The sequence below is a fragment of the Onychostruthus taczanowskii genome, unplaced genomic scaffold (genome assembly GCF_017590055.1).
Source record: "Onychostruthus taczanowskii isolate IOZ18803 unplaced genomic scaffold, ASM1759005v1 scaffold14, whole genome shotgun sequence".
Lineage (NCBI taxonomy): Eukaryota > Metazoa > Chordata > Aves > Passeriformes > Passeridae > Onychostruthus > Onychostruthus taczanowskii.
Genome location: NW_024498573.1, coordinates 10,575,713 through 10,598,932, shown reverse-complemented (window position 1 = coordinate 10,598,932; position 23,220 = coordinate 10,575,713). Strand labels below are relative to the sequence as shown.

At 42.8% G+C, this 23,220-nt stretch overlaps 1 protein-coding gene across 5 annotated transcripts in view; it reads left to right on the top strand.

Annotated features, from left to right (window-relative positions):
- Positions 1-23,220, top strand: part of FNIP1 (folliculin interacting protein 1) — a 64,874-nt gene that overhangs the window by 25,328 nt on the left and 16,326 nt on the right. For 4 of the 5 annotated variants that reach the window (XR_005952145.1, XM_041397920.1, XM_041397922.1 and 1 more), the window contains exons 2-11: positions 2,022-2,148; positions 10,611-10,754; positions 14,982-15,082; positions 15,334-15,408; positions 15,897-15,988; positions 18,431-18,514; positions 19,483-19,554; positions 20,398-20,533; positions 21,067-21,268; positions 21,647-21,732. Coding sequence is in view for 4 of the 5 variants with exons in the window: in XM_041397920.1 (XP_041253854.1) it covers positions 2,022-2,148; positions 10,611-10,754; positions 14,982-15,082; positions 15,334-15,408; positions 15,897-15,988; positions 18,431-18,514; positions 19,483-19,554; positions 20,398-20,533; positions 21,067-21,268; positions 21,647-21,732 (1,119 nt within the window). In the remaining variant the exon portion in view is untranslated. The remainder of the gene's footprint in view (positions 1-2,021; positions 2,149-10,610; positions 10,755-14,981; positions 15,083-15,333; positions 15,409-15,896; positions 15,989-18,430; positions 18,515-19,482; positions 19,555-20,397; positions 20,534-21,066; positions 21,269-21,646; positions 21,733-23,220) is intronic. The other variant, XM_041397924.1, reaches the window with a different exon arrangement.

The following is a 23,220-nucleotide window of genomic DNA, read 5'->3' as shown; positions in this document are numbered from 1 at the left end:
AAGATCTGGAACAACTACTGCCTTCTTTGCCAGTAATTTCAAAGTCAAATATCAAAAGTACTAGGTAATGGAAGACATGCTTTTGTCTGAGTCTGAAGGAAATTCAAACGCGTTGCAAGGGTGGAGCAAGCAATAGCACCCTTTTGGCAAGCAAGTCATTGTTATTGTCACACAGTTTCTTTACAGAAACCACAGTTCCACCAAAAAAATGTTTGTTTCTGGACTTCAACTGATTTCACTTTAATATATGGAGGCCGTTCTTCCAGGAAACCAGTTTATCCAGTGGTCCTCCTCACTTCTAGCCAAAGTCATGCTCTTAGCAATTACCATCCCCAGCTCTAGTGCCTTTTGTGCCTCTCAGTTAGTAACACTCCAGGCATGTGTCATACTAGGGGCTTTGTTTTCTTACATTTTCTGAAATGCAAGATGGGGTTAATTAGGAGAGCCTCCAGTAAGTGTGAGCTTGGCTCTAAGTTTGTCACTGTGCTTGGGTTTTGGTGAAGAATTTGCTCCGTTTGGTGTCTGCACTTCGTGTGGGCATTTCATGCTGCGGATGACACTTGGCTTTAGGTGCCCACATGAGATGGTGCATGGCTCCTTGCCCCCAAATCTAGACATGAAGTTGTTTCAGCTCAAGTTGCTCAAGGTTTTCTTTCTTGTAATAAGCTGATTTGGACATCTGTTGCACACCATCTTCTCTGCAGCTTCTGTTTTTCTCTCTTGTTGCTAAATGGTGGGGATGGGCAGATTAGGAAATAGATTACATCTCAGGAGAGTGGGTAACTGTATGTCTTGGTGCTTAGTTTCACCTCATTTGGTGCTACACTAGCTGTAAAACTTGTGTACCTATACTGAGCAACCTTAAAAGCTTCTGATAGGTGATGATGGCTTTGGTGGTCAAATGGATTTTCTGCTGTTACAGAACTTGTTGATCACATAAAGTGTGGGTGCAGAGCAGGAAACCCTTTGGGTGCTGAGTTAGAGGAGAGGAAATTTTACTGTAGTCTTGGAGTCTAACATGCCACGTTTAACCCATGTTATGGGTACCTTTTTGCTGAAATACATGTACAGCTCATGCAAATTGGGAATCTGTATCCTTCATTAATGGCTGGAAAGTTCCAGTGCCTTGTTTCTGGCTTCTTCAAGTTCATGCCAGCACTGCTTGCCTAAAAGCCAAGAATAAGGAAGACAGAATTTCACTTGATCTAGGAAATGGCTTGTAAAGTAGCTGAAAGATGATCCCTGGTGGTTTCATGGATACAGCAGGTATCTTGTTTCCTATCTTCCAAGAATTGAGATGGTGTCAGTGAAAATGGATTCCCAAGCCAATGGATGACAATGCTTGCTGGGCTTTAAAGTGGTGGCTGGCTTTTTAAAATGAAAATTTAAGCTAGTGACTACAAAGCACCCTTAAAGAAGAGAAGATTATGGAATGGTTTCCAAGCCTAGTCCCTGCAAGTTCTCCGTGTGAGATATCCTCTGGAGTAGTGGCATATAGGGAAGGTTCTGAGGCTTCAGGAAAGCGCCTTCCCTTGGAAACCAGTTTGGGAGTAGGTGTGTTAGGACTGCTTTGTATGGTTTGCTGACCATGCCCTTGAGTCACAGTGGCTTATGTGGAGAGAACCAGGTGGTTCTCTCAAACCACCCTGTGATTGTTCATCTTGGGGTTTTTTGTGTCTTTAAACACAAAAGCTAAGTTCTATGGCATTGATTCTAGATAGCTGGAACTTGAAGAAAACATCACAAGACAGAGCACAAGATCTATTAATGCTGCAGGCATAATTTTGTGCTGTTGTAGAGGATTGGTGCACTTTATGACAGTGTAATTTGGGCACATGTAGGGGAAAGAAAAGAAAACAAAGGCCAGAGTTCTGGCTACAGGATCAAAGGGTTTGATGAAATGGCATTGAATTTGCTGGACTCTGTTTTAATCAAGTTGTATATACAGATAATGTAAAAAGAGCAGTGCAATAAAGAGTTGTGGTAATTGATCCTTCTGCTCTTTTCTTTTTCAATTAAAGCTGGCCTTTGCCGGAGTTTGACCCAAGTCAGATCCGACTGATCGTCTATCAGGACTGCGAAAGAAGGGGCAGGAATGTCTTATTTGATTCCAGTGCTAAAAGAAAAATAGAGGATGTTTCAGTGTCGGTGAGTATTTTGCTAATTTACATGTTTATAGTTGTATTTCTTCAAAGGACCAAATGGATAAATTGCATGCATTCTGTTTTATTCACATTGACATTTAAACATTGGTTATATGGGCAGGGCTATATTTAAATGCCTGTTAAGTTGCAAATTATTCAGGCTTCAGTGGTTTCACTTTTACCAGCTTTAAATACTATAGTGATCTCGTTATTCTGGGATTTATCTACTTTCTGCTCTTTCAGTGAGAAGGATTTCTTCCTGGGGCTGCAGCAAGCAATGCTGGGGGTTGAAATAGGGTCTGAACTGGGATTTATTGATCTAGTTTTGTGCCGTGGTGGGGTCTGCATTCTTAGTCAGAAGGAGCCCCCAGCCCTGTGTTCTCTTGTGTCCTTGTTGCTTAACTTTGTCAGTTGTTGTTTGTATGCTTTGCTGACAGTTTTTTCACACAAAGTTACTTGAAAACTCTGTTTTTCCTTTTGGCATGATTTGCATGGTAATCTATTAATTGAAACCGAAATGGATGCGGTCAGATGGGGATACTTCCTTCTAAGGGCTCTGGACAGAAGATTAATTTCTGGCCACAGTGCTACTGAAAGTGGTGGTATGAGGCTGGACAACTTATTTTGCTGCTTTGAACTTCCTTTTCACATTTCTAAAAACATTCACAAATCATTTTAAGTTCTGCAAGCAGAAAGCACGGTGTGAATTGAAATTAATGATTCCAGCTGCTTTTACCTATAGGACTTACGGAGGTCCTTCTGTAAGCAGGGGTACACAAAATAACATGTTACCCCCAAGCCCTGGCTTTCCTGTTGGGTATTGGAGTACAGCAGGAAGATTTTTCATCCAGCTTTCCAAATCCTTTCAGCCTGTTGCCAGCCTGATGCTCTTAAGCCTGGTCTCAAGTGCTGTGTCCAGTATCCAAACCTCTGGATCTGTGTCTTACCAGGCACAAACTTCCAGGCTTCTCCATTGCTTACTCCAGTGCTTTTATAGCCATGAATCAAGATCCCAATTTCCTAGTTTTTATCGAGAATTTGTGAAATAAAGCAAGTTTCATAAGATGTTAAAAAACTGCATCTTTCTTTTTTATTTAAACTTGTAAGAATGGTTCTATTACTTCCTGTTCTTCCTGATGTTCTTGCCAGGAAAACAGGTTTTTAAAGACAGGAGGTCTTTAGAAGTGGTTTATTGGTATGCTGGCTGTGCTTATTGCTATTACTTCATTAATAAAAATAACATGCAGTATAAATCCTCTTGCCAGATTTAAATTAATTTCTTGAAAGTCTAAAACCTCTTTAAGATAGATGTGTACTTGCCCACTGAACTTGCAAACTTCACTGTTTAGGGTTACTTCAGAAAGCTCATTGACTGTGGCATCTCAACAGCAACAGGAAAAATGGCTGATAATGGAGCTGATATGGTTCCATATTAATCTTCCCTTTTTCTTTGCTAAGAGGATGGGAAACAGCTGTAGTCCCCATCTCCACATGAGACTAGTGGAGAAAAACTCTTTCCAGGGCATTTCAAATACCCAGAAGTCATCTCTAGGAACTTGATACATTTGTTTTTCATGGTATTAGGGTTCTTTAAAGGACGACATATTGATATATTTGCTTGCCATGTACCTGCTTTCAGCATTCAGATAATGTCATGTCAGGCAAAACTTTTCTCATAAAACAAAAGTTTGCAGGTAAAAACATGCAAGAGAGGCTGGGCTTGATGTGAGCTCAGTGTGGGTTTGTGCAGTGAGCAGGATGTACTGGCCGTTTTCAAGGAATTGCATTGTTCCTTTCTTTCACTCTTTATCATGATTTTCATTAGCAAAGACACACCCTGCCTATACAAAGCCAGATCTTGGCTCTAAGCACATTCCAAGGCACTCTTGCCCTTTTGCAGCCAGCCGTGTGTGGGCTGGGCACTCTCTGTTCTGAAAGGGTATCTGTTCAGCACCCCACTTTTTGTGCAAGGCTTTCTGCATCTCTTCCCCCTCATCCCCCATTTCCTAATGTGATTTAGACCACTGGATCTACAAAGAACACTGGGAAGACATTTGGAAGAGTGCCTGGCAGTGGCTAGAGTGTTCTGGTTCAAGTCAAAGCAGTCTAACACAGAGAATCAAGAGGATTTCACTTTGCTTTATGGTGCTGTGCTCTTCAGTTCCCACTTTCTGTTGTTTATCAGAGATGAAAGCAATTATAATTTAAGAGTTGTATGCCTGCAAGGTGAGATGTATTTTAGTCTGTTTTATATGTATAATCCCTACATATATTTAAAGCTGTGTGTGGTGGGCCAAGGTTGAACATGGCTCAGTCATTTGAATTCTGTAAGGGAGAGTGTGGTCATAAAATTTAAGGAGCATCAGAGAAAATCTTTGCAGACACAGATGTTTCAAGAAATAAAACAGTAAGCTCTGGATTTTTGATCAGTGAAAACTGCTGAGTTTGTGTTCACACCAAGCTGGTCTCTCATTTGTAAAGCATTACTAGGTTCATCTTACCCGTGAGGGAAATGTGGCTATAACACAAATAAGGACCTTTTGTTTTCATTGGATATTCATTCAGCCTCTTCATGTCTTCAGTAAAGGTAAATATTAAGTAGAGAAGAATTTGGGGAGGGTTTTGCACAGCAGGACACTGAAGGCAGTCAAGAGTTTGCAGCGTGGCCACTACAATATTCTAATCGCTCCAGAGAAGAGATTTCCCCAGCCTTGCTAGAGTTAAACGTGGCTGGGGAAGCTGAGCAGCAGCCTGGTGACGAGGAGGGCTGGCTGCTATTCCCCACACCGGGAATGTTGGCCCAAGGCTGTGCCAGGCGCAGATCTGCCTCAGGCAGCTGTGGGCACTTTGCATGTGGGAGGCAGAGAGATCCCCTTTGTGAGTCCTATACCTTTTTTGGTGCTAAGCAGGAAAGGTCCTTCCCCAGCTTTCCAGGGGATGGGCTATTGATCAGCTGGGCTCTGGAAGCAGAGGGGAAAGGCTGCTGTCTCTCGAGCTCCAGAAAATTGTGTGTGTGAGTTCTGCCAGGGTATCCCAGAAAGAGAGTGGCTGCTGCCCCTTCCAGCCCTGTGGCACTAGGTCATGAGCAAATGCATCAGAACAGCCATTTGCACACTGAATGCACCAGGGCAGCGTGTGGTATGAGAAGAGGCATTACAGATGGCTTTACTGAACAGCCTCTGTCCCCACCCAAGCATCCACATCCCTTGGATTTTTGGGCATCAAAGAACTTCTATGGGCAAGCTTGTGGGTTTGCACCACTGTTTCCTCTAGAGAGTTATTTTTTTCATTCCTCTTAGCAGTGAGTATCTCATTTCTAATGAGACTGTGTTACTTGATGTGCAGGTGATAATGTTACAACCTATGACTGCTTTCTGCTGTTAGACTCTGTTCTGTGCTCCTCTGCTCCTTTTGCTCTGACACCTCCTCTCCTGCTCTCTGCTCCCAGGTGCCATCAGCCCCGCTCTCCTCCCTGTGCCCTGGGCTATAGGGAGTTCCCAAGCCAGGAGCTGTGTGTGAACAAAAAACTCTGTGACACCAGGCCTCCTTTGAATTTCAAATCAGCACAACAAGCAGCTCCTTCTCTTGCTTAAGGTGCAGCAGCCAGGTGGCCCAGCCAGTGCCAGGCTGTCAGCCTCAGCTCTGCCTTTCCCTGTGCTTGGTTGGCTTCCCAACCTTGACACTGCATCCATACTCAGCTCATGCTAAGGCTGGCTTGTGTTTTACTGTGTGGTGCAGGAATTATGTCCCCATAACTGCCAGTGTGCAAAGGCCAGCTGAAGTATGAGGAGTTTGCCTCCAAGGGCTGGTAATGGATTGGGATAAGAATGCCACAGGAATGGTGCCACGAGGGAGGAGTAGGGAGTGAAGTAAAGAAGAAGCTGAAAAGGGGAACCTTGGACCATGGCTTCCCTTGGAGCAAGCAAAGTGAAACAAGGATTAACTCTCTCATTTTAATGCTCATTTTCCTTTCTGTTTTGTCCGGTGGGGATTTATGATAAGATGGTGGTTAACTCTGGGGATCTGGCTGGACAGAGGTGCTGATGGGACATGTGAGAGCTAAAAGATTTCCTGAGTTTGCAGATCAGCCTACAGGAAGGTTTGCAGTACAGGGAGGAAGGTGGGGCGGGGGGTGTCAAGAGACCATGAGAAAAAGAAGGGAGGAAAAAAAGGAAGGACCAAACTGCACTGTGCTGAGCAGAGATCTAGAGTTTGGGCATGTGGTAGGAAAGCGGGAAAGACAAAGAGTCAGACAAGGGCAGTGACTTGTTGCCAAGACCCAGAGGCAGAAGAATGTTTTCAGAAATAGCATTTGTTTTGGTTTTCTGAAGAAATGAGAGACCTGGGGTACAGAATTTGAGATGTAGAGGTGCATTAGTGAAGCTCAGTTTGGAGAACGGAAAGTTCACCTCTTCCACTAGTTGTCTTTATCTTTGAATAATTTCACTGAAAGGTCATATGATACTTGATCTCCTTCAGCAGCAATTTCTTTTACTCTGAATGTCATATTTATCCCAAAGTAGAGAAATGGCATGCTGCTTGAACCAAGCCGGGATTAGCCACATGTTCTGATAGACTTCAGCACTGGATAAATGTTGAACAGCAAATTGCTTTGAGGGATTAGTAATTGGATAGTGAGCCTTTTGCTTTTAGGTGAGTTGTGTGAAATGGAGACTCTGGACTCTGTCTGGCTCTCAGGACAGGTTTCCAGTGAGCGGAGCAGAGCAGATGGATAAAGCTGTAAGCACAGAGATCAAGTCCCACCTTCTTAGCTCAGCTTATTCTCTCTAAACAGACATGGAAAAATACTAGTGGAGTAAGGGAGCATGGGGTTGTCTTGACTTCTTTCACTCACCTCTGAGTAACAGAGGAACTCGACAGCTCTAGAAATAAAGGAAAATTGCAGCACTTGGCAGCTGCAGTTTAAGAAATATATCTGGATTTTTACACGAGCACTTGAAAGGGAGAAATGAGTGCCTATTCAGGTTACTCCCATGTGTTAGGTGGATACATACATTTCATTGCACATACAGACCAACTCATACTAATACAGCAAAAGAGTTATTTGCCTGTTTTGAAATATTTTTTATTCTGGAAAGCCTGTTTTGAAAGTGAGGAACAGAGCTCTTGAAGAGTAGCAACTTTGCTTGGAAATGGAGATTTCTCTATCACTGCCATCGCAGTGGTATTTGAGCGCCTGCTGTTGCAGAGAGGTAAAAAAGAGTAAAGCATATGATGACATTTCTTTTCCCTTCTGTCAGTCACTCACAGCCCTAACACACCTACACAGACTCTGATTTAGTTCAACACACCAGACTCCTTTCAACTTTCTTGTTATCCCCAAAGCAAAACCTGCCCAGCAGAAATTCCTCTTCCTATTCACAGCACTGGGCATGTTTTTCCCACTTGCTGAGAAGAATAGAGTTTGTGTCAAAGAGATAAAAGTCTTTGCTGACAGATGTGGAGAAAAGAGACTCCAGAAGAGGAACTGAGGAAGAAAATTACTTTGTACCTTGTACCCTATAAAGACATTTTACTTTAAGTTTTCTTCAGAACTACCTGATAGGTCTCCAAGACTTTCAGCAAGCGATGACCTCTAATGTCAGAACTGGGACTGCCAGAAGTCTTTGGAGCTGGGTGGTATCTGCAGTGAGCTGGCAGGGAGGGAACAGAGTGTGACCCCAGCAGGGAGAGCAGGGTGGCAGCCAGGAGCAGAGCTGCCCACGGCATCCTTCCAGCAGATGTTCTGCTCTCCAGCAAAAATGGGCATTTCAGAGCGCTCAGCACCACCCTGCCCAGGGAGTGGATTTGATGCAATGGTGTCTAATTGGGAAGAAAATTCACAGCTTTAAAACATTGCCTTGTACAGTTCTTAAATAATGAGGTTACTTTTTTATTTTTGGAAGCCTGGCTTGAATATCTTTGGAATATTATGTGGGAATGCAAGTAATCCCACTCCTTTGATGGATAATGTCTTGAGATTTGTAGCATCTAAAATTTCATTGACATTTGAAGTCAGAAATTGCAGAGGAGAGAGTCACTGCAAGTACTTGATCTCATTGTCCAAGGAGTTCATCTTAAACACATGCTAAATCTGTGAAAGAGCAAACACCAAAATTCATCAGTGATTTGCATTTTAGGAGGGATTTACTGTTCACAAGGTTCTGAAAAGTGGGAGCTGAAAGATTCTGACCTCATTTAAAGACTCCTTGCAGGAGTTTTGGTTCATTAAACTCCACTGCAAAGACCAAACAGCCATTTTCCTGGTTTGCTATTTAAATTAGGCAACTATTACTGCAAGTTACCCGACCACCCAGTGGATCTGGGAAAAAGCTGCTGTGCAGAAAAATGCAGTGATAATGAGAAGAAATTATGTAAAAGTAATTGATTTGCAAACTCAGCCTATTCTTTTTAATGCACAGGAGTTTATTTTCTCTTGAAAAGTCAGTAAGTGCATTTCTACAGTCTCAAGGAAGTTTAGTTATAATTGTAACATTTTAGAAGGAACTTTCAACATCTGATGGAAAATGCAAGCTGAAATGTGGTTTGCCTGCAAAAGCTGCTGTAACCCTGTGGATTGTATGTGGTTTTATCACATGATGCTTGCCTAGCCTAGGACATTGTTGTTTGTGTCAGAGATAAAATGCAATTCTAGTTCACAAGCTCCTACTGAAGTCATATGATGATCGTTCACATGTTCCAGCCATTGTGCACTGTGCTCAAGCCACAGATCCTCAGCAGCCATTAGCAAATCTACATATTGCAGAATTTCAACGAGCTCTCCACTGTGTGGAAAGGAGAGGACACTGCTGTGTGTCAGGAAAGCTGACAGGGCTGGGGAAAGTGAACGCTTCCCTCCCCTCTGTCACTGAGTTACTAATTCCTCTGCACATTTTTCCTTGAGGCTTTCTGTGGCAGCAGCTCTCTGAGGGAGCAGCGGTGGAGGCTGCCACGTGGGGCTTTATAATCCTGGCCGTTTTCAGCTGCTTTGCTGAACCTCACCCACAGTTAGGGCCAAATTTAAGTCACCTGTCCCTAAAAAAGTAACCTGGACACTTTAGGACAGAGGCATGGGACTCCCATCCCACCACAGCAGTAATGCCAGTCATCTTTTCAAACAGCTATTGCTGATTATTGAGCAGTCCTGGAGTTACTAATGTGTGCCTTGGCTATTTCACACTTTTCTTTATGCCTTTTTCTTAGAAGTTGAGACATGGTCATGTTTTTGGATGAAGGGAAAGCTTGTGGCAGGGAGCTGTGAGTTCAGAGATGAAGCTGTGACATATAACAGCACTTCTGTGTTCCCATCTGTCCCTTAAACCTTGCTTTCAGCAGGGTTTGCTTCCAGCTTGCTCTTACTGGTTTGGTGATTGTGTAGGAAATGGTAATTAAGGAAGTCTTAGGGCAGAGTTAGTGTGGAATTTTGAGCAGTGTAGACTATTTATGTCTCCTAGTGCTGCCTACCAGCAGATGTAAATAATGCCAACCTTACGGGGGTGTGCTGAAGTGTAACGAGTGTGTGAAAAATACATTGAGATCTTTAGGTGAAGAGGGTTGGCAATGCCAGTGCTGTGTAAACTGCATTAACTTGGTGGGTGCTGATTCTGCTCGGGATGCTGGGATTCTCAATGGAAATCACAAATGCTTTTAAATAGTGAATGAAACATAGTGAAGCATCTCCCATGCCAGTGATTAATAATTCTCTGTGTAGAGTGGACTCAGATCCTGCCCATCCTGTACATCAGTTCCAGCTCCATCTAGGCCCTCTAAACTCTCTGCACTGCTCTGCTTTCTGTTTGAATCTCTATCAGAATTTACCTTTTCAATTGATTCTCTATAATTTTGCAAATCTTTTCTGCCTTCTCTGTAGCACTGTTTTTTTCAGCGTTGTCCATTTTCAGCCTCACAATTCCCTCATACAAAAAACATAAGGAATGTGTCACCTCTGTGCCACTCTTGAGAAAGACTAGGGGGCTTAGACACAGCTAGGGAGAGATCTGTGAAAAACAGGATCTTTACTCTCCACTTGCCCTTGTAACATGAATCTTCTGAATTCTGTGTTATTCTTGCTTGATAATTAATGGTGAGCTGCTCCTTCCTGTGTGCTGCTTACACTCCTGTGGCATCTCCACTCTGGCAGGCGCAGGGAGTAAGGTGGACATTGCCATCTTTCCTTTAAGTGTTTTGGTGCCACCCTCTCTCTCCTGGGTCTAGAAAAGTCTGCTTAGGAAGATGGAGTTGTAGTGACCTGTTGGCTTCTGGCTAACTGGAAATAAAAGTGCTCAGCTTTCCTTTGGACAGCCAGGCTGCAAGAGATATGATTATATGTTCTATTACCTGTTTCCTGGGGCATGAGCCTTTCAGCTGTTAAATATCTTACTTAAACAGGTAAAGACAATGACACTAACAGTGATTTCAGCTCATGGGTCTTAGTCACATGTGTCACATGTGTGGTCTTTATTTCAGAAACTCTGCAGTGATGCTCAAGTGAGAGTTTTTGGGAAATGCTGCCAACTAAAGCCTGGAGGAGACAGCTCTTCTTCCTTGGATAGTTCAATCAATTCATCCTCCTCATTCTCTGATCCAAAAGAGCAATGCCCAAAATACCAGGTGAGTCTGTTTTTTTTTTTCCTCTGTAACGCATGTCAAATGCTAACAGCAGGTGAGGCACAACTGTTTTAAATACTTGAAACGAGAGGCTGGCAGTGGAGAGCAGTTTTCAGTCAGAACCAAAATACTGGATATGACTCAGGAGTGTTTTACACTGTAGCTTTGGGTGTTATCAAGTCTAAAACCAACCAGCTGGTTCTCTTGGGATGTCTTGAATGGCAGCGATTTCTCCAGGGCATTTGTTCCATTTTTGTGATGCAGGTGATAACACTCATTTGGTGTGATCAGACTAGGCACAAATATCTTGGTGTAGATGAAATAGTCTATTTCATTGTCAAATGCCAGGGAAATAACAGAGACACGCATTGTCTGTAGGGATGGTCTGTGTAACAGCTTTTTAAGGGATTCGGTGCACTTGAGTTCCATTTTATATAAGAGATTTTGGCCATGAGAGTAGCTAGAGTCATCTGACACGGATATATTTTTGTCATCTCTCCTTCCACAGATCACAAGTGTTTTATATTAAGCCACTCTAAAATAGAGCTAAGCCCTTTTCACTCTTTGTAATGAAGTAATTGTGTGTTTGAGGGAAGCTGCTATCTCCACAACCTGCTCTGGAGTACAATACTACTGATGTCTTAATCTCCCATAGATAGAAATGAAGAAGCTTCCAGTGCTGACTTTCCTACTGTCACGTTAACTCCTGCTATATTTGGCAAGCTGTGTATTCTTGTTTTCTCTGTCTCATCACACTCTTTTCCACAGCTTGGGTAAGGTGGCTGAAGATCTGTTTTCCGTTCCTCCCTTCCTGGCAGGGCATTTAACTGCGGTTATGAAAGGAAGAGACGTTTCTGTCAGCAGCTCCCTTCCAGCACAAAGCAACCTCCTTTGTGCACTGTGTGCCCAAGAAAAACCATGCCCCCCACTACCCAGAAACTGGCTCTCCTCCAGAGCAGGCTCTATGCAAACAATGCTCAATGTTACTAAAGAAAATAAATTCTAGTGTTTGGCATGAGAGGGTGTATTTTAAAGCTGTGGAAAGTTTTCCTTTTGAAGTTCCCATTTCCTCATGTGTGTCACTCACTCAAAATGTTACTGAGTTGAATTGAAATCTCAGTGGCTGTGTGACTGTGCCACATACTTTCAGCTGAAGTTGGTCTTCCACAGCATATTTATTGTGAACTGTCTACTGCATTCATCAGACTCCTTCCAGGCTTCCCCAGCACGTGAGCAGGGAGACAAAAATACAAGAATTCTTCAATGTGCAATAAAATTTAGTATTGGGTATGCAGAGGAGTGAGAGTAAGTTTGTCCAGACTTCACTCAGCCTGGCATTTCCTATGTTCTAACTGCTGTGTCTGTAACCTCAGAGGTTACTTAGTGGATTTGCAGTATTTATAAGTTCTCTTGTTTGTTTTTTGTAAGGCTATAAAATGGAAGTTCAAATAATATAATACTGTGGGATTTTTAAAATACTGCTTTATGTTTTCTTGTTTAAATACACTTTGATTATATGTGAACAACTTTAATTGCAAGGTGAAATACAGAGGATTTGTTCCAGGCTTCCATATTTGTAATTATGTCCCATATTTAACACTTATTTCCTTATTGGCTTTTTAATTTACAGATACACTTAGTTATTGACAAGACAATATATACAGTAAAGGGAGTATTAAAAACTGTAAATATGTTTAGAAATGTAATTTCCAAATCATGCAGATGTTACCACCTCTAATATGCTAATGTGCAATCACAAACACTTTGTGGGTATTTTATGATCAGTTTTTATGGGAGCTCTAAATTGTGACCTGAGGAGTTGTTTTGTGTCCAGGCTGTCAGTGCTCCAGGTTGTGCCCTTTTTGACAGATGCTGCTTGGCTACTTTTTGTTTGAGTTTGAGTATTTAACCCCCTTCCCCAGCTGGTTGTACTCTGCTTTGGTCTTGAGTGACCTGTATTTTGCAGCATTAGAGGCCCAAAGAGTTGAGCTGTAACAGTGTTTCCATGCTAAATGCATGAAATATGTGTCTTTGGTTATGCATGGTAAAATTACTGTTATTAATTGTAGAGGGAATGCCAGATTGAACTGGCCATGGGCTCATCTTGTCACACTCTGCCTTCAGCAGGGCTTGACTGTCTTTCAGAGGAAAGGGAAACCCCTATAATTAAATTTGAAAGCAGCTGATTTTCACTTTAAGTTGTCTGTTTGACAAAGAAAATCAATACTTAAAGTATTTTTACTGAGCTTTAGAATGATATTTTCACAACAGCAGAAAGCTGAAATCAAAGCCCACCATCAAGAGCTTGACATTTAATCAGAATTGTGTCCTTCATTTGGAGATCTGCAACGGATTTAAAATCAACAATCATAGCGTGAGGCTGTAGTAATTTGCAGTATTCTTAAGACAGGATTTTGTGATGCTGGCAAACCTGTTATTTCCTGGAGTCATTAACATCTATGCTGAGATTTCCTTGGAGCTGCTGGTTCATACTGACTGGTTTTAAATTCTAGCTTTTCCAGTACTGCCTGCAGTGCACCTGAGCAGTGGGATGTCCTGGGAGGCAGAGATGGAAATTTCACTGAGGCCCAGCTAATGATCAGCTTTTGCCCTGTCATTGAACACCTAGAAAGCTTGGAGTTATACCCTCATTTTTACAGTTGTAGTTTCTGCTTTCAGTCATCCCCTCTCTCCTTGCAGGGATAGATTTCACAGGTTAAAAGTATGGCTGTTAAAAGTATCATCAGCTTAACTGAGAGTGATTGAAAAAAACTAAAAATTGAGAAATGTTGTGTGCTGCCTTTTGGCTGATGAGCATTTCCTTGTTCCTGCCCTTGTTCTGTGGGCTGGTGTGAGCAGGAACACTGAGTGGGATGTTCACGGCTGTTCTTGCTCCCAGTAGGGGTCTGTGGTGGGGACACCCTGTCCTTGGTTGTGCTCCAGGCTCACTGTCTGACACTGGCACAGGTTGCCCAGAGAAGCTGTGGCTGCCCTGCCCCTGGCAATGTTCAAGGGCAGGCTGGACTGGGCTTGGAGCAGCCTGGGCTAGTGGAAGGTGTCCCTGCCCATGGCAGGGGGTGGAACTGGATGAGCTCCCAGGTCCCTTCCAACCCAAACCATTCTGTCATTCTGTATTTCAGTCCTGTGTAGAATACATGGTTACTCAGGGTGCTGGTTGTTCAGAGCTTGCATGAGGAATATGGAGATGCACTGAGCATCTTCCAGCAGGGGTTTAAGGGGTCTTTTAGAAGGATTACGCCAGGGAATGGAGTAATTTACGTGCTACCACACACTTGGACTGAAACATGTTGCTCTTTTCCACAGTGCCAAACCTCCTCACCTGAGAGCTGGCTGAGCTCTGTTAGTGAGTGATCACCACATTTTAAATTATTCAGGGCAAGGCACAAGTGGAGACCCAGCACTTACACTCTGCTGACCTGGAGGTGAAACAGCCCTGGACAAAGGGGCAGTAATCACAGTCATTGAAAATGACAAATGAGAAGTCTGTCTGCCGAGCAGTTGTCTCCAGTTGATTGCCCTGAGTAATTTTTTAATTTTAGGGTTTTGTTTGCAGAATTTGCCCTAGCCAGTGATGCAGTATAGTGACTTTGCTCCTTGGTATTTAGCCTGTGTGCCTTACAGCAAGCTCCTGCCCCCAGAGAAGCAGGAATTGCACTTTAGCCTGGCATCATGATGCTGCAGCTCTTTTCTGGTGCCATCACAGAAGCACCAGGGAGAGATTCATCCCATATAAAATATCATCCATGATAAGTTATGAATCAGTCTTTGTCAAGTAAACATTGGTCCAATTTGGTTCCATTGCAAAGTCTAACATCTCCAATGAACTGCTGATTCTTCTTGTCAAGCAGGAACAAGGTTTAGGCTTAATTCAGTGAGCTGAATTCAGTGTTAACACATTCTTAAAAGTTCAGTCCCCTGGCTCAGTGTCATTGGGTCTGCTTCCTCTCACCTAGGTGGGTTTGGTTTGTTGCATGATTTTAGTGGTTGAGCTCACAGCCAGTGTGAAGATCACTTTCTCTGTTGGCATTAAACTGTTTATTGACTGATTGATTGAACTGTTCAAATTTGCATGTTCAACAGTGTTCCAGCAAGATATTTTACATATTTATCTTTTAAATAAGGAAGATTTTCTCTCTTGTGTGTTGCCTTAGTAGAAGCATGCCTCTAAAATGCTTCTACCCAAATGTTGGTGGATTTGAATTTTTGCAGGGTTCTCGGTGCTCCTCAGATGCCAACATGCTTGGAGAGATGATGTTTGGCTCTGTGGCCATGAGCTACAAGGGCTCCACATTGAAAATTCATCAGATCCGGTAAGATTAACTGTTTGCTGCAGGTGTTTTCAGAAGACTCACTCCTTAGTGCTGATAAACAGTGAATTGAATGGCACAAGTGTAGAGTAAAATGCATTTCTGTGTTTGCTTTGAAGTCAGTCTGATGTCATTTTTGAAATAAAAGGCTGTTTTGTCGTGTTAAGGTCAATAAAATCTGGAGGGCTGTGAAATGGGAGGCAGAGCCTGTCTTGGCACTGTTTCTGACTGACATCTTCCCTCCTTGTCCCCAGCTCCCCTCCCCAGCTCATGCTCAGCAAGGTGTTCACAGCTCGCACGGGAAGCAGCATCTACGGCAGCCTGAACACGTGAGTGCCCTGCGCTTTGTAGCTATTGCACAGAAGCAGAACACAAATAAGGACACAGGACTTTCTTTGGACCCTCCAGATTCTTTCTCTAAAAAAAGAACTCCTTGCTACATCCTGTCAGTGGTGTCCTCACCTTTCCCTCATGGTTGTCTTCACCTCAGCTGGCTCTGAGGGAATGAATGAACCATTCCTTCCATGCTGACATGGTGAAGCTTGATATTGTAAGGTACAAAAGTACCTACCTGCAACCTTGGGGGTTCAGTCCAAGATGAAAAAAACCCCAAAAATATTGCAAAAATATGTTAGAAAAATATTTGTTTTCTGTTCTTAAGTGACCCATCTGAAGATGTGGCTTAGGCTATGAAAGCTTTTTCCAGTAGAAGCCAGTGTTCTTACCTTGTCTGTTCCATTTTGACTATAATGAACTATCTCTCCATTCTACTGAAATGCAAATCACTGGTTTGTTATATGTTTTATGTTTGTTATAGGTTGCAGGACAGTCTTGAGTTCATTAATCAAGACAGCAATACATTAAAGCCTGACCACAGTACAATTATGAATGGACTTCTTGGGAATATAGGTAATTGCAAACAGATTTTATTTGCTGATATCTTTAATTGAGTAATCATAGATTCTAGAACATGCAAATCCTTTAAATAGAATCAAATTTAAAAAAAGCTGAAGATGTAACAGAAAATTAATGCTGATGGAGCTTGGAGGAGAATAACTTGGACTGTTCAGGGAATTAGCAGTCATTCAGCATACACAGCTGCATATGTGTATATAAAGTACATAACAGAAATATTTATATATACTTAAGTTCAAATGCAGAAAATGTTGGAAAATAACATTCTTTAGAAATTCCTGAAGAGCATATCTCTGATCAGGCAGGAGTGACTCTGCCTGGCTCAGTTCCCTGGTTGTATTTTCGTTAATAATTCTCGTTCTGCTCTGTACTCTGCCCACCTGAGCGCTGTAGCCGCGTGTCCTGTCCGAGTCTCAGTTAACCTTGCCCAGCTGCGCTGCAGCTTTGGATCAGATTAGACAGAATATCTTTGTGTTCTCTCCTCTGGCTGACCATGGCAGCTAAGCAGTCTTGAGAAACCATCTGGTGTCCTCAGTACTTGGCTTCCCTGGAAGAGCTGTGGGTGGAGGCTCTGTGAACATTAGATAACAAAGGTCTTGGCTTTTCCTCTTGGGAGCAGTTGAGCTGATAGGACTGGACTTCAGTGCTTGGTTGTCCAGTGTAGCAGCCTGTTCCATGGCTCTCTCCCCTCTTTCTGTTCATTTTGATTGTTGATTTTCCAAGGAAATGTCTGTTGTAGGTGGAATAAGGGGCTTAATTTCACAATTGCTTTGCAGGATATTGCTGTATGTAAAATATGCTTTTATAGGATTGGAAGTAAGGAGTATATTTGATGACTGTGATACTCTTAAATGGGTTTCTGACTCTGCTATGGTTCTTGATCTTAGAGATGTTTACTGCTTTCCTTCACATTGACTTTGCTAAGACTGTGCCCAAGCATGGGCTTAAATGCTTTTCAAGCTCATGAGCTGTGTACGTCATTAAAATAATTTGCAGTAGTCCATTTGTAAGGGAAACCAGTTAAGATTGTAAGAACCTTACAACCTACAAATTAATTTCCCACAGTCCTTTCAGGCTTCAGTTGTGATTTTTGCAGTGAATGTGGTGCCTGATTTAAGAGACAGGAGATCACCTTCATTTACTGTTAGGGTTTGCTGTGGCTTGTGCCTGGCAGAAATTTGCTGTAGCATTAGAGTGATCTAAACTGCAAGTTCCAGTTCAGATAATGCAGCTCTTAGGCATGGAGTGATTCAGGTGTAGCCAGTGCCAGCTGTTCACCTGTGTCCAGCTGTGAGGTGACTGTCCCAAGAACCGAGCAGGAGGTATGGGCACCTCTGGGCAAGGGTGTGTGGCAAGAGGCACAAGGTTGCCAGCAAGAAGAGGATCCTGAAGTTTTCTTTGTGATTGAGCTGCACAAGTTTTCAACAAGTGTTTTGTTTACAGTTCCCATTTGAGCACAGAGGGAACCCTAGGTAAAGCAGGGAGAGGAGTTAATCTGTAACTGCAGCATTTCTAACAACGGTGCTCAGCAGCACAGACTGCTCCTGCCTCACCTGTGACAGGAGGAGGGTCTATGTGTTTTGGCTGGGAACTATTTACAAGGTGCTTTTTTTCAGATGTGCTGGTTAAAAAAAAAACAAAGCAGCCCTGGTCATGTGTTCCCTTTAATGACTGGAGGCCTAAGAGAATGGAAGGGAGCTTTGAGGTGCAACCTTTGTGTTTTATATAATCAGAAAACTTTGAGTGAGCACTGGGTTCAAATACAGGAGAGGGACTGGCAATTAACTCTTTAAAAATAATTGTGTTTTTTGTGGCTCTGTGTACAGTAAATACACTGTTTCCCTGGTATATGTATAATCCAGTATTACTTTTTAAATGAACTACTGAGACTGCTAACATTTATTTTCTATGGGATCATTTCACTCAACTTATGTACTGACTATTCTCAGAACTACTTCAGCCTATAATTTTCTGTTGTTTCTACTAAGATGAATTCCTGCCTTCTTTCTCCCCCTTCCTCCTTCTCTTCAGAAGCAGTGTTCCCAGGCACCCCACCAGTGTGGATGTTAAAACAAACATTATACTCTGTGATGAATCTCCTGTTTGTGGTCAAATTAGGCTTTGAGCCTGCATAAATTAATCATTTTTCAACCTTAAAATTTAAAAAAAAAAAAAGCCCCTTTGAGATCCTCCCATCCTTGTATGGGAGATAGTAGAAAGCTGGGTCTATTATTTTAATCTATAAATACTGTATAGCCCAGCTGTGAGACTCATCCTCACATCAGCGTTCTGGTAAAGCCTCAGAGCTGTTCTCCTGCCTGTGTTACTCTGCATTTATGTTGGCTCAAACCTTTCCCTGCCCTGGCCCCCTCCCTATGGACTGTTCTGCTTTACTAACCTCATTCTCTGATGTGTATTTTACGTTTTGCCATGTAGGTCTTTCCCAGCTTTGCAGCCCCAGGCGGGCATTCTCAGAGCAAGGTCCGCTCCGCCTCATCCGGAGCGCCTCTTTCTTTGCAGGTTTGCTGTGTGCTGTGTGCTGTGGGGCTAGTCTAGCTGGGGTGACAAACTGTGTGGATTTGTAGTTTAGCCCTGCAAATAAGATCTCATATTTATTAAAAAAAAAAAAAAGAAAAAAAAAGAAAATGGACAGTGGTGTTTGCTCCCTTACCTTTTTGGACACATTCCTTAAAACCCCAGAGGACAGCAGGCATTTAATTGTCCTCTTTGGGATTGTCTGTGTTGTTTTGTTTTGGAAACTTAAATATTTAAATATGGAATTAATATTTATGGGGATAATATTTCACAATGATGTCAAGCTATTTTGATCTGGATTGGTTTCAACCAAATTGTAAAAATTAGAGCTAAATTAGATTAATTCAAAATGGACATTTCTTTCCTTTAGTGGATCTTATTTCCATGGCTGAGTAGCTTTATTTCACACACATATTTGTAAAATATATCACATTTAAAGACTGTTGAGCCTTGTCAAGACCTTTGATCTTGTCTATACGCAGACTGTGAATCTGGACAGCTTACAGCTTAGTTGAACAACCAATACACTGCTCACAACTTAAAAGTATCAATTCCTTTAAAAATACACATATAATACCTGAGAAAGCTGGTGTAGGAATGAAGTTGCGTTTATTTTGAGTTTTGGTGGGTTTTTGCCTATACACTGAGTGTACAAATGTGACCAGCATCCTCTTGGTACAATCAAATTTTATTGAAAATTATCTGTGGAAAGAAACAAAGTACTCGTTTTAGTTTGCTCTAAAATAGGTGTATGGACTTGAGAAAAACACATAAAGGCTTCTCAGGTAAGTGTTTTGGTTTGTTCAGCTAAGCAGCCTTTCTTGGTGATGGCCTTGTGCAGTGCTGTTGATCTGAATTAATGAGCATGTTTTTGTTTCATTAATTACATGGAGATCTGCAAACAAGAAAAGAACTGTACATTCTCCTGCTAATTGGTATTCCTTGTTTTACAGTTCACAGCAACCCTATGGATATGCCTGGGAGGGAGCAGAATGAGGACAGAGACAGCGGAATAGCAAGATCTGGTAATGGCAGTTCCATGTGTTAACCCTGTAAACTCCAAAAATATTCATTTGTCATGGGATCTCTGCACATCATGGAGTAGTGCTGAAATGGGATTGTTCTGGTTTGCTCTGTGACATTAATGACACCTCTCTGTACAGGTCCAGATGGTGCAAGGTGTTGAGGGTGTGTGTTGGGCACCTCACAGTAACCTGACAGCAGTGTCTTTTTTTAAACAAGCTGCAAATAAGCAAGGCAGATTAAATATTAAAATGAACTTGCAGCATTTCTAAACAGTAATTGCCGTCAGCTCCTTTCCAAATCCAGGAGGCCAGGTTGGATGGGGCTTGGAGCAACCTGGTCTGGTGAAAGGTGTCCCTGCCCATGGCAGGGGATGGAATCAGACGAGCTTTCAGATCCCTTCCAACCCAAATCATTCTGTGATTCTGTGTTCCTATGATGGTAATGTTAAAACATGAATTGGCCTCAACAGCACCCCTTTCCTCCCTCCAAATTCAGGATGTTGGACACTTGGGCTAGGATTGTAAAGGCTGTTAAAGGATGTGATCAACATTACTCCTTTCCACGAGGAATTTATTTCCTGATACTCAGGTTGCTGAGCAAGGTGCATTCTGTGCATTATCTATTATGTAAATCAGCAGGACTGTCCCACCCTTGTCATGCTTGTATGGCTTGTTAATGTCATTATAAACTGGTTATTTTTATATTAGAAACCTAGATAAGCAAAAGACAAGGCACTTGAGAAGCAACACCAGTATATCTTGAGATACTTGGTTTAGTTGCTGGTGTTGTATTCCAAATGCTCTTTTTTTCTGGAGAGGTTTTTATTCCTCTTGTTCTTGCAGCATCTCTTAGCAGTCTGCTCATCACTCCGTTTCCATCCCCGGGCTCCTCGTTCAACAAGAGCTGTGCCAGCAGCTACCAGCGGCGCTGGCGCCGCAGCCAGACCACCAGCCTGGAGAACGGCGTCTTCCCTCGATGGTGAGCTGGGGGTGGAAGTGCTGCCTGCTGCCCATACACCACTGTCAGCCTGCTTCTGCTCTTGCATGTGTACATCTGCTCTTGCCGATGCTCTCACCGGGGTATTTACAGAGGTGGAAGTCAGGCTGATCTTTCTTAGTCTCTGTGTTCCTCGTGGCGTTCATTGTTTTTTCACTAACTGGAAAGCCTTCAGCGACGTGTAAATCTGTAGGCTATAGTTTTGAGGATGAGAAGCCCTAAAGTCATACTCAAAACACAAATTCTTGGCAGGAATGGGAGAGAACTAGAATACCATATTCTGATCCTATAAACACTTTGTATCTGGTTCCAGAGTTTTGTGATTGCGGAATCAATTAATAGATGTTTGTAAAAAATCACAAAGGGGTTGTTATCAAAGATGATGATTTGACAACACATTCAAGCAAAAGGCGTTTGTTGAAGTTAAATGTTCAAGAACTGAATCACACAGGAAACCAAGGTACAACTTTAAGCAGTGGATTACATTAACTTTCCCTTTTGTTCCTGCTCCAAAGGTCCATGGATGAAAGCTTCAACTTGTCAGATGACAGCTCTGGTCCAAACCCAGGAATTGTTAGGAAGAAAAAAATAGCAATTGGGGTTATTTTTTCACTCTCAAGAGATGAAGATGAAAACAACAAATTTAACGAGTTCTTTTTTTCACACTTCCCTCTTTTTGAGAGTCACATGAACAAACTGAAGAGTGCAATAGAACAGGTAAACATAGTTGCTTTGGCTTCTTGCACTTGTGTATGTTCTCCCAGCCCTGTCAGATTAATTTCTAACTCCTGTTGCTAGTTACAAAAGTGGGATCAACTTGATGTTGGGTGTGGGAATTGCATCACTGCAGTTAAAACTTTGACCCCTTTTATGCTTGGAATGGTGAAAAGCACAAAAGAGGCAGAAGCTGCAAATGTGCCTCACCTGTCTTCCCTCAGATGGGAAAGTTGGCACTTGGATCGTCACTTTATCACTTAAAAAAATTATTTGCATGACCAGCTGAACAAAAGATAAAGTCAAACACATGACTTGGTTTTCCATTTTCTGTGCTTCTGTAGCTCTGTGTTACTTATCTGTTTAATGATTGTTTTCAAGGCCATGAAAATGAGTCGGAGATCAGCTGATGCCAGCCAGCGGAGTTTGGCATATAACAGAATTGTGGATGCCCTAAATGAGTTCAGGTCAGCCATATGTCTCCTGTCTTTTCTGTTTCTTTCTTCAAAAGCACTTGAGCTGTTTTAGAAGGATCTTCGTAGTGCGGGATAAGTAACTTAAAATGTCTAAAGTCATCTGCAAAAGTTAGTACAGCAAAGGACTGGTGATACCAAGGCATCCTAATGTGTCTGAGGTTTTGGATTTTTCCAAGTGTGTGTGTCCATCAGTCCTGTGTGAACAGGACCCAGATGTTCAAAGTTTCCTATGTTTTAGGGTGATAAGGAAGCTCCCAGTGACCTCTTAAATGGTCTTTTGTGGCCTGTTGAGAGGGGGGGAAAGCCTTGCAAAGCCCTGTTAAGGAAATCCTCCTCTAGTGTGTATTGTCCTGATGTGTGAGCAAAGCTCACCTCTCTCTAAGCTGTGCTCCAAAGGTGTTTCAGAAAAACAGCTAGAAAGAGGGAGAGCTGTCTATACCCCAGTCAAATGCAGTGCTATAATCTTTGGCTGTTGGTACCTGCAGAGATTCTCTGTTCAACAGGTATTATACAAAGTAACACAGATAAGCACATCCCTGGCATTTAGCTGTATTTTCTTTCTGTAGTTGAAGTCATGGGGAGGGAGTTAAGATGAAATCCTTCTGTTTGGAGTGATTCATCTCCTCTCAGATGGGAGTGGCAGGGTGCTTCCTTTTACAGCCACTACTTTTTAGAGCTACTTTTTAGAGACATTATTGAAGACAGGTCTCTGATGTTATAAAAAGAAATTTCTGACATCAGGATGTATGTTACTGAACAGAGAAGGATCCTGAGGGCTCACTTACTTTTCCACAATTCCACTTCTTACCTGAATGCCATGGATTAGGTGGTGCTGCAGGGTGAAGGCACAGTGTATTTTAAATTTTTTTAGAAGCTCACCTGCAGGCAGTCACAAGGAAGGGCAGAGGATATGTCCTGTAGGGACAGAAGGCAGAAGAGAGGGAGCACGTGGGCCTGTGGTGAGAGGTGGATGGCTAAGCTGTGCCAAGAGAGGGAGCAGAGGGAGCTCATGACTGCTGGGAGCCGCTGATCCAGCCCAGGGGCCTGAGACAAGTTCAGCAACTCGGAGCAGCCACAATGATTCCTCCACTCCCACAGCTCTGCCCTGTCTCTCCTCCCAGGTCTCTCCCTGAGCCTTTTCTGTGCCTTCCCACCCTCTGTTAACACCAGCTCCCCAGCTGTTTTCCAAACCTTCCCCCCAAAACATTCCCCCTCAAGATATACTCAGCGGACTTTGCCCGTTCTCCTTTGTCCTTCCAAGTTAAACAGTTCCAGAGGGCTGGGGAGGGGCACCTATCCCAAGTCAAAAGCAGGAAAAAAGCCCTGAAAACACAGGCCAAATCCCCTGTGCTGGCTTTTCCTTTGGGGGGACACTCAGCAGTGCTGAGCTGGGATGGGGTGAGGAAGCTGCTGTGGTCAGGCTGAGGAAGAAAGCACTGCCCAGCAGACACAGGCAGGTTGGACTCACTGCATGCCAGG